The sequence below is a fragment of the Amyelois transitella genome, chromosome 5 (assembly GCF_032362555.1).
Source record: "Amyelois transitella isolate CPQ chromosome 5, ilAmyTran1.1, whole genome shotgun sequence".
In the NCBI taxonomy this organism is placed as follows: Eukaryota; Metazoa; Arthropoda; class Insecta; order Lepidoptera; family Pyralidae; genus Amyelois; species Amyelois transitella.
The window spans coordinates 12557090-12568352 of NC_083508.1; the positions used below are offsets into that span (position 1 = coordinate 12557090).

An 11263-nucleotide genomic window follows, 5' to 3' on the forward strand; every position below is an offset into this window, starting at 1 on the left:
CTAAGGCGTGGAGCAGGACTGCGCGCGGGTCAACGCCCTCTTCTCAGCCTCATTCATCTTGTCCAGCACGTCTTGCATTTCTGGCCAGGGCGCGTACCTATAGGGAAGCATGTGAAAAATGAGAAAAGTCGTGTGAATGCAGTCGCATTTTCTTTGCAGTAAAAAGCTGATGCGGGCCGGTATCGACGACATACAAACACACATACATGTTTATAAAAGTCCCATAATATTTAATGATTACACATATCACATCACACATATAATCACGTCTATATCCCTTGCGGGGTAGACAGTGCCAACAGTCTTAAAAAGACTGATAGGCCACGTTCAGCTATTTGGGTTAATGATAGAATTCAGGTTCAAATAGTGTCAGGTTGCTAGCCCATCGCCTAAAAGAAGAATCCCAAGTTTATAAGCCTACCCCTTAGTCGCCTTTTACGACATCCATGGGAGAGAGATGGAGTGGTCCTATTATTTTTTCTGTTGGTGCCGGGAACCACATTATTTTGAATATAAATAGAATTTGAAGTTTCTAGCCCGTCGTTTGAAAAAAAAACTGTGAAACCCTTCGGCAAAGGCGTGAAATACATTCAGTCAGAAAAGTATCGGGAATGGATTATTTATTTATGGTTCCAAATTCAAATTTTTGTTTTTTTTGTTGTTGTTAGATTGGCGCAACTGTTTTCCATTTTGGCGCGGAGTTTGAGTTGCATCTGTTGTTTACATTAAATACAGTGCTATTTTTAGTTATATCATATCTAGTGTGTATTGCTAATTTCATAATGGATAAAAACATCGAACAAAGAGTTTGTCTTAAATTTTGCATTGCCAATGGAATATCGTGTTCGGAGTCACTGAAAATGTTACAGAAGGCTTACGGTGAATCGACTTTATCAAAAACTCGTGCTTATGAGTGGAACAAAGCGTTCAAAAGCGATCGAGATGTGATGGAAGATTTGCCTCGCTCTGGTAGGCCATCAACGTCTGCAACTGAAGTTAACATCGCAAAAGTGAAGGAAATCGTGACTGAAAATCCTCATTCAACTTTGAGAGAGATAGCCACCGAACTTTCTGTATCTCACGAGTCGATCCGTACCATTTTAACTAATAATTTGGGTATGAAACATGTTGCCGCTCGGCTAGTCCCAAAAGACCTGAATTTTTTTCAAAAACTCAATCGCATGAGAGTCGCTGAGGACATGCTAGAACGAGTCAATTCCGACCCAACATTCATGAAACGCATTGTTACTGGTGACGAGACGTAGGTTTACGAGTTTGACATGCAAACTAGTCAACAAGCTTCGGAGTGGCGCCTTCCAACTGAACCGAAACCGAAAAAACCACGCCAAAGTCGTTCAAAAGTCAAAGTCATGTTGACTGTTTTCTTTGACTATCGCAGTGTTGTGCACTCGGAATTCTTGCCGGAAGGTCAAACGGTAAATAAGGAATATTATTTGAGTGTTATGCGGCGTTTAAGAGAGCAAATCCGACGAAAAAGGCCAGATTTGTGGAAAGAAAATTCTTGGATTTTGCACCATGATAATGCACCTTCGCACAAGGCCATCATTGTGAACGAATTTTTAACCAAACACTCAACAAATACCATCGAGCAACCACCATATTCACCAGATATGGCTCCAGCCGACTTTTTTCTTTTTCCTAAACTCAAATTACCACTTCGTGGCACCCGTTTTCAATCGGTAGAAGACATAAAAGAGAATTCGCGGCGAGAACTGACCTCAGTTCCGGAAACAGCGTTTAAAAAATGTTTTGATGATTGGATTATTCGTTGGCGTAAGTGTATCGTTTCTAAAGGAGCATATTTTGAAGGTGATAAAATAAATTTGGATGAATAACAAACAGTTTGTGTATTATTGATCTTTTCCTGCTACTTTCTTGACAGAGTAGTAAGTTGTCAACCCAAGCTGTCGTCACAGCATCCATACATACCGTTGGTTGATGATCATTATCTTGTGGTACTCCGGATTGCGGAGGTCCATGGTGCGGGAGATGTTTCCGCGGCTGTGCGTGTGGAAAACTGCATCCACCTGCGAGAAAATATTTGCATAGCATAGACGTAGAAAAAAAGGCGGACTGACTGAGGCTTGAAAAAAGTGAAGCATCGTAATGGCAGCGTTGTACGCATGCGTGTGTGAGAGAAAACTTAAATTTGTGATATTATCTATGACGCATCTATGACGCGAACTTTAAATATGACCCTTGTGATGTACAAGGGTTTTTTATTCTGGGACCTTAACCAGTTTATCATTGACGTTCTCCATAATCACAATACCAACTAATACTATAAATGCGAAAGCGAGTTTATTTGATTGTTTGTTACCTCTTCGCGGTTCATCTACGGAATTTATCTTTTTGGAATATCACGTATATATAATTAAGTATCTGGGGAAGGACCTTTCATCATCAATCAAGAAAAATGTGGTATTTAATTGGTTGCTTTTTGTAGGCGATGCTAATTTCATAGTTTTTTTGTTAGACGGCGTTAAATTTAAATTCACGTGGGCGAAACTGCGAGTAAAAGCTAGTGTATAATAACGATGAAAAAAAGAGAAGAGAAAAAGAGAAGAGATAAAGAGAAGAGATCCCGTCTTGGGATAAGTCCGCCGTTGCAAGTGATTTGATTCTTTTATAACTATGTACTTTGTACTATTTTCTTGTAACTGTGTAAATTTCTATGCAATAAAGATATTACAAACATAGTCCATTTTATAACAATGTCGAGCATAGTTACCTTATTGTTGATAGCCCAAGCGATAGCACAGAACAATACGCCAAGAGCGAAGAAAGTTGTTAAGAACAGCGGTATGGTCTCCCAGTACACTCTCATCACGTACAGCATCTGCAGTTTCTTGGACCACGGCATGTCGTACTGGCTGGGGGGAATCAGGTGGGACATCACGCGGGTCTGCGTCACTAGAGGCTTTGCAGGGACCGGTACATGGGGCTGCAGCAAATGGGAGATCACTTTGGTCGGGATCACTAGAGGCTTCGATGGAGCCGGGAACCTCTGAGGATTTACTAGGGACTTCGCACTGAAGAGACACGCCTCGCACCGACCAGTTACACGCAGGAATTTTGACAACATTACTGCATTTATATCAGCACTTTTCTCACAAACTTTAGGAGCAATACGGGTTGTTTTTTCTATGATCACAAATCAGACATTGCTTTTGTTAAAAATAAATCACTTGGCCGATACAGATCTCAAAATTAAAAAATTCTAAGACCTGGCCCTTGAATTTTGGTCTAAATTTCACGCATAAAATTTTGAAATAGGTTTAGGAAAAACTTTAAAATTTAAACAAATTAAACGTCATGTCTGTTTGACAAATATTTCATTCTTCTTTCGAATATTTCATTTTTACACAGAATATGTCTTTCTATTATATGAAAACTAGCTGTGCCCGCGACTTCGTCCGCGTGGGATAGTTATTTTAGGCATCATTGAAGCCCTCAAGGATGAATAATTTTCCTTGTATATTTTTTACATTTTCCATTATTTCTTTGTTCCTTATAGTTGCAGCGTGATGTTATATAGCTTAAAGCCTTCCTCAATAAATGGTCTATTCGACGCAAAATGAATTTCTCAATTCAAACCAGTAATTCCTGAGATTAGCGCGTTCAAACAAACAAACACGCAAACTCTTCAGCTTTATAATATTAGTATAGATGGTAGGATCGATACATTAATACTTCACAAAAGCTTCAGGATTTTTACTGCAAATAGGCTCTTGGCATTGAAGGCGATGGGCGAGCAACCTGTCACTATTTAAATCTCAATTCCATCATATGAAGCCATATAGTTGAACGTGGCCTTTCAGTCTTTTCGAGACTGTTGACTCTGTCTACCCTGCAAGGGATATAGACGTGACTATATGTATTGGCTGTACGCTCTGGGCATAGGCTCAGGACGACCTATGGTATAAGTGTCAACTCCCTTTAATGGAATTACTTGCACTTATTAGGTCCATGACTGGCACAAGTCTACTAGATCAAAACCTCTTCTGACTTAAACTTAATGGTAAAACTTGTTTTTAGACCAAACTTATTTAAACAATGCATAAAAAGCATTTGAGTACCTTTGAGGAGTCTATATTCTCTTTGCAAAAAATATCTAAAAATGATAACTTGTCATCAGAAATTTAAAAGTCAATCAGCATTTTTTATTTAATTTTACATTAGATTTTAAATTACATAAACATTAACTGTAAGCACACTACTTTAGGTAAAATATAACACTTATTTGAAAAAAATGGAAATTTCGCTTGTAGAATGGAGAGTTACCAGTTTAGATGTAAAATCTTGAATTAATACGTCGGAAAGGTGTAAGTATACATACATATAGTCACGTCTATATCCCTTGCGGTGTAGACAGAGCCAGCAGTCTTGAAAGACTGAGAGGCCACGTTCAGTTATTTGGCTTGATGATAGAATAAATATTCAAATAGTGACAGGTTACTAGCCCATAGCCTAAAAGCAGAAGAATTGTTTTAAAGCCTGTCCCTTCGTCGTCTGTTACTACATCCACGAGAAAAGAAGAAGTGGCCTTATTTTTTTTTATTGTGTAAGTATTTACTTTCAAAAGTTATGAATGTGACCTAGATTATTAATGCTATTTTAATGTAGATATTAAATAAATTACTATTTACCCCGTAAGGGATATCTATATACTAATATTATAAAGCTGAAGAGTTTGTTTTGTTTGTTTGTTTGTTTGTTTGTTTAAACGCGCTAATCTCAGAAACTACTGAACCGATTTGAATAATTCTTTCACTGTTAGATAGTCTATTTATCGAGGAAGGCTATAGGCTTCATTTTATCCCGGATTTCCTACGGGAAACGTCAACAATGCAGGTGAAAGTTGAATGAGTCGGCCATCTGCGAGCTTTCCACGCGAACGCTGCGCAAACCAACAAAGATATAGTAAAACAATGTACTAAAGATGTGAAGTACTCATTTTTTGCCACAAAAAAGTCCGCGAGAGCATGTATCTATCTTTTAAGGTTTACTTACAATAACCACTTTTATGTTCATTTTTTAAGATTATTTTTCCATTATAAACATAAGTTATTTTGAAACCAATTTTCTTTAATTCAGTATTAATCCTTATCCAAATAAATATGTTTATTACTTTCGGCTTTTCATGTAGACTAAAATTGCCATTTACAGTATATAAATCAGACGAATAGGTTTTGAGATATAGTCGTTATAAGTAATTTGCAGCGAAACATTTAATACGGCGAACCAGCGTTCTTTCTAATACGCGTGACGGCCTGACCACCTCGCATCTTTCGATCGCCCTGCCCTATCCTACTACCTACATATAGATAGGTATCATTCTACTTATAATACTTCCTTTGTATGTTTGTCTATTTTTACCTCTTACCTACTTTTAAACTGATTATGTCTATCTTTTAAGATTGTTGTTGATTATGAGTATTTAATTGTAAACACAACTGTCTTTGATATCACTTAATTTCAATGAACATCTTAGAAGATATTACTATTTTAAAGTAAAGTAAAGTATCAGCCTGTAAGATCCCACTATTGAGCAAAGGCCTCTCATCTCACTATACGGTCTCCGTTCCGTCGCGGGTAATGATGTGGGCCAAGTCGTCGCCAAGTCGCATAACAATTAGCAGCTAAAATTGATACAGCCGAGGAGGATGTTTGCAAAAATAAATATGATGCCCAAAATAACTATTCCACGCGGACGAAGTCGCGGGCACAGCTAGTATATATATAAATTCAGAGATCGTGGCAAGTGGCAAGCGGTAGTCTCTGCCTACCCCTCCGGGAAAGAGGCGTGATTTTTATGTATGTATATGCTAATTTCTCGTTTTCAGAGTGTAGTTGCGCAAGCGCCTGTGATGACGCTGCGCACACCAAGACGTCGTATTTCTCCTCGAACCAAGCGTCGGTACCGAGCCATCAAAGACTTCTTTCGACGGGCGATAGGTACGAAATTAAGATACTAAACGCATTTTTGGATATTTGCAGTGAAGCAATAAATTATTCTTTCATTAATTCAAGCGTCTCAACTTGGTTTAAGATTGTCTCGATATATATTTTTCGACCTTGACAGAGCTCTTGATTACACTATTTGACTTAAATATTTAACGTGTCCTTTTCATTCTTCATTCATTATGCAGTGTAGTTTATTCCGCCGCTTCTACTACACATGAACTTTGGAAGCGGTAGTAGTTATGATTAGATTTAAGTGATGTGACTTCAATAAGTGATACGTTGTATCCAATTTTAAAAATAAATTTATTCTATTGTGTTCTATTCAGTCAGCTATTTTATTAATAAAAAATAATGTTTACAGGAAACAGTTCGCAAGCCGATATCCAAATTAATTCTAGTATTGCTGTGAACGTAACCGATTTGAAACACCAAATAGTGGGCATTGAAAAACAACTAAATGAAGTCAGCAAACATTTGATTTGCACAGAATGTACTTCAATGACAAATGATTCCTCATCTACTAATAATTCTGTAAAAACTGATACAATAGTACTAAAGCCAGAAACATCAAATTCACGAGAAAGTAAAACTAAATTTTTGTATAAAACAACCAATGACAGAAAATCTGACGAAAGTGAAATAATAGAGAAATCAGAATCTGATCGTAATGACTTGAAACATGTTCCATCTAAAAAATCTAAACACAATCAAAAGAATATCCGTGACATGAAAAAGAGTAAACGCCCGGAATTCAATATGGATGAACCTTACCCATATTTAGGAAAACACAAATCAAAATCGACCTATGAACGTTTCTCATCAGCTTACTCAACTAACAGCTACCATTCAATGATTGACCCAAGATGTAAACGCACTTTACATGAAGATTATGAGGATCGCCGCCACTCAGGACATACGGGACACTCCAGGCATCGTCCTCGCGAAAGAGTGGAATGCCAAAGAGAATTACCGCATACTGAACGCAAAGAGATCTCTGCAAAAAGACCTGTCCGTAATGAAGACAAATATACGAGGCGGCGAAAAGAGAAATCTTCAAAGGAAACCTGTGAATTAGATCCAGATTTTATTAATAACATCATAAAACGACAATACAGACCAGTTAAAATATTTGGCAGAAGAGAATCAGATCTAAGCCAATTTTCTGCTCCTATTTGCCGTGACCAGGAATATAAGGTCCGTGAAAATATAATGGAAGGGTCAGATTTATGTTCTTGTTGTTACGCTGATCGAAAACCTCGATTTGTGCCATACAATAATGTTAGTGATATGAGAAGTATATGCGATACGAGACTTTACAGCTCAAACAGAAACAATCGACAAAAGACTCATAGGCGCCATACTAACATTTACAATGATTCCTCCATGTATGATGTAATTCCCGTTAGGGAAAGATCGAGTCCTAAATCAAGAAAAAAGTTTATAGATGATATGATATCTCCATCATATTATAAAGAGGTACCTCCGTCACCCAGGACCCTCCGACCTCGTTTAAATTTGAGAGCACAACAATATAATAACATGGACTTTGAAGAAGACTACGATTACAGAAGTAGAAAGTATTCTCCAAGACATCAAAATAACATGGATTCTTACAGCAATAAATCTTCAAATTCAATGGTTCATAAAAGTGTATGTAATTTTAAAGGAAACAAACAAGACACTGTTCAGCAAATAATGGGTATAACAAGTTGCCGTGACTCTTTGCCCTCACCAATATTTAATAACGAAGCAGGAAATGTTAACCAAACCCAAGCCGCTAACACGTCAATTAATAAGTCACAAGACATAGAAAGTAACACTGATAAAACCGATAAAGCACTGTGCGAAATTAAGGATATTCTGCAGAATTTCTTACTAGAAATTAAAAAAGATAGTATTTCTCAAATGGTAAAGGAAAATAGAGGTAATGGTCAAGAGAACCAATCCACTCAGATGAAACAAAATAATGTCAAAATAAAATCGAGCACTGAAGAACCAAGTCACAGTGATCTTAATAACTGCAGCATGGGTCCATTTTCAATACCGCCATCACCTTATTTACCACCACCGTATATAAATCCTTGTTGCTTTCCAATATTTCCTACGTATCCAGTAAATTGCATGCAGAATAGCTATGTAGTACCGAGTCCTAGTTTCACGTGTGCCACCTGCAATAATAAGGTAGAAGAGTCGTTAAATGTAAATAAGGAAAATGTCGCCAAGGCTAAAACTAAAACAACCAATAACACGGAAACAGATAAATTAATTAAAGAAATTTATAATCTAGTCACTCAGTCGCCTCCAACCACGCGCAAGAGAGACGATAAAAGTATCGCTTCACATAAAGCAGTATCGGACAAGAAGGCAGTTGTAACAAGAAGCGTTGGTGACAGTATTAGAATCACAAGACACGATGCTAATGTTGGGACGCCAAAATTGAAATATTACTCCAAAAGCTGCGAGGCGATTGGCTCTCCATTAGAAGAGGAACATACTGCCCGAACTACTGCGAGCTATTCAGACACAGTTCTGGACAAATTTAGTCTAGATGCAACAGCTGCAGATACAACTTCAACAGAAACAGAAGTCAGCACTGATCGTTCTACAGAAAAGAAGGTTAATGATACAACCGTTATTCATTTGTTATTAATCACTGTGTAAAAAATAACTAGTCAGACTTGCTGTCGCCGTCAAATTATAATCCCAATTAATATTTTAAATGCAAAGCAAGTTTGTTTGTACTACTCAACTAATCTTCATGAAATTACCCGTATATATTATTAAGAGTCTGCAGAAAGACATAGGGTACCTTTTATCTCGGTTAAGACATTATTTCCCGTACGAAAATAAGGCGCTAAATTCGCCAAATGCAATCCGATGAAAGCTAGTTCGATTATAATATAGTTTGAATATTTTTAATAATATCGCGACTTTTAATTTTATTTACAGGACCAAAGTGGTGAAGGTAATCGACTTTCCAAAGTACTCCGTTCTTTCGGACTTCTTAAAAAGAAAAAGAAAGACGTGATTGAAGAAGAAGATGAAGACGAGAGCGAAAGCGAAAGTTCTACTGAAGTAGAAATTAAAAAGAAAAGAAAAAAGCCAGTGTTTCCCCAAGAAGTATTCAATTACGCTGTGCATGGCCAGGAATTTTTCCATCTTCCTCCAATACCGCCCCACCTTCATCCTGAATATCTCGCACACCAACAAAACTTGCTTCATCATCACTTCAGTCCATATTCAAGATATCCCGCCCCGTTAATTCAACCTACCGCTCCGCCGTGCCCCTGTGCAAGTCCCCATCCAGAATATAGTCCACCCTATAAGCCGCCTGAAGTTCCGTTATGCCTCAAAGAAATAGAAGTGAGGAGTGCCGGAACCCAAAGTGATAGAAAGCTACCCTTTTTCGGAAAATTTGGCAAGAAGAAGCCACCTGACATTCAGATGCTGATGCAGCGTAATTCGATGCCGCCGCCGAGGAATTGTTCAACACAGACTGCTCAAAACAAACCAGGTTTCTGGCAGAAACTTAATACACCTAAACCAATGACAGAGTCTGACCCACGTATGTTCTCGTTTAAAAAACAGAAGGAACTAGCCTCAGGAGATAAAAAGCTGAAGAACGCAATGTTGAAAAAATTATTTCATAAAAAAAATCCCTTCTCTCCAAATAATCTGATTGTGAAGACTTTGATGGGTAGGGACCCATCTAGTTTTGGAGAACCGCCCGTGATGTACCGGCCTAGAATGTTCCTGTAAAGGTGTCTGGGCTTTTTAAAATTGTGATGTGATATAGAGTGACAAAAAAATGTTCGGTTTGTGACGTTTTGAATGTACGTTGTTGTTTGTTAAGAAATTGTTTGAAAAGAATTCTGTTCTATTTATTAATTTCCTATTGGTATAATTTATACGTGCCGTGTGGTGAAAGAATAGGACCACTCCATCTCTTTCCCATGGATGTAGTAAAAGACGACTAGTCGTGATAGATATAGACGTTATTATATGTATGTATACGCAGTCATAAGAATATTATCAGCATTGTAAATATTCCCACTATTGGAAGACAACATCTTCCTAATAAAAGAAAGAAAAGCGAGAAGTAGAGTTTGAAACATTCCATCTTCAAGACCCTTTGAAAAATGAAAGAAAGAATATGGATACGGTAATCTAATCTTTAGTCGCAGTATGTCAGTTTAAGTCATATGGTTCTGATATTCTACTTCTATTCTTTCTTCCGACCATAACTTTCTCATTCCAAAAACAAGATTTCCTTGCATTTCGCATCAACTGTTCGTCACATGGGGCACGTGACAATATTAAATCCTTCTTTTAAGAATAATCCAGAATAATCCAATCCAATGCTGGCCGCAAACTCAAAATTTGACCTTTGTTTGCTGTAAAAAATGACAGAAGTTAGAAAATTTTACGTGAATGCAAACGCAGTATCTATATAGCTAAACTAGAATACATTTTTTGGAAACTGGATTCAAATTCAATTTAAAAGTAAATAACTCATGTGAAATATAAAAAGTTCATTTAATTAAATTATGCTTATTATGATTTGATTGCATTGCAATTGCAAATAGATACGAACGAGGAAGGTGCCCCTAAGTGGTAGTCCTGAGGTAATGCGAAACAAGCAGCTTCTTGCAGTTCCACCAGGTATGACGCATACATATAATCATAGCTTGCATGAAGAGAGTTAAGAATGTGGATGAAGCTAAGGAAGTATGCAGAGATCATGGCAAGTGGAAAGAGGTAGTCTCTGCCTACCCCTCTGGGAAAGAGGCGTGATTTTATGTATGTACTCGTATATAATCACGTCAATATAGTAGACAGAGCCAATAGGCATGAAAACTGATTGGCAACGTTAAGCTGTTTAGCTTAATTATTAGAACTGAGATTCAAATAGTGACAGGTTTCTACCCCCATCCCCTTAAAGAATCCCAAGCTTATAGGCCTATCCCTTAGTCGCCTTTTAGGACATCCATGGAAAAGAGATAGAGTGGTCCTATTCTTTTTTATTGGTGCCTGCCGAAAATAGACGGCATTGTCGGAAACCACAGGTTTGATCATTGTCATATTTTCCATTTCATCGAGTCAGAACATTCCTTGTTACCTAATTCTTTTTCTAATTTCAACAGGACATTTATGGCAGTCGCATACAAGGCAGAATTTTCATACAACGTAGTTTCACTTCAATTTGCATATGATAGATATGATTTTCAGAAAAATTTGCGAATTACAGAATGTTTGTAAGTTTTAATAATTAACT

The 11263-nt window shown here is 37.4% G+C and overlaps 2 protein-coding genes across 2 annotated transcripts; one reads left to right on the top strand and one right to left on the bottom strand.

Moving 5' to 3' along the window:
- Positions 1-3106, bottom strand: LOC106130117 (uncharacterized). The gene is made up of 3 exons (XM_013328884.2): positions 2753-3106; positions 1951-2048; positions 1-97 (listed from the first exon to the last, which is right to left on the bottom strand). Exons 1-3 carry the CDS (start codon positions 3104-3106, stop codon positions 1-3), a joined length of 549 nt encoding a protein of 182 aa, XP_013184338.2.
- A 2785-nt stretch (positions 3107-5891) lies between these two features.
- On the top strand, positions 5892-9747 carry LOC106130116 (uncharacterized). The gene is made up of 3 exons (XM_013328883.2): positions 5892-5979; positions 6350-8604; positions 8938-9747. Exons 1-3 carry the CDS (start codon positions 5892-5894, stop codon positions 9745-9747), a joined length of 3153 nt encoding a protein of 1050 aa, XP_013184337.2.
- Positions 9748-11263: the final 1516 nt, after the last annotated feature.

Bases quoted from the DNA above. Each gene is read 5' to 3' on its own strand.
- LOC106130116 (XM_013328883.2), top strand. From the start codon at position 5,892: ATGACGCTGCGCACACCAAGACGTCGTATTTCTCCTCGAACCAAGCGT. The intron at 5,980-6,349 runs GTACGAAATTAA...TAATGTTTACAG, and splicing joins CTTCTTTCGACGGGCGATAG to GAAACAGTTCGCAAGCCGAT. The intron at 8,605-8,937 runs GTTAATGATACA...TTTTATTTACAG, and splicing joins ATCGTTCTACAGAAAAGAAG to GACCAAAGTGGTGAAGGTAA.
- LOC106130117 (XM_013328884.2), bottom strand. From the start codon at position 3,106: ATGTTGTCAAAATTCCTGCGTGTAACTGGTCGGTGCGAGGCGTGTCTC. The intron at 2,049-2,752 runs GTAACTATGCTC...ATTTTCTCGCAG, and splicing joins CTTGGGCTATCAACAATAAG to GTGGATGCAGTTTTCCACAC. The intron at 98-1,950 runs GTATGTATGGAT...GCTTCCCTATAG, and splicing joins ATAATGATCATCAACCAACG to GTACGCGCCCTGGCCAGAAA.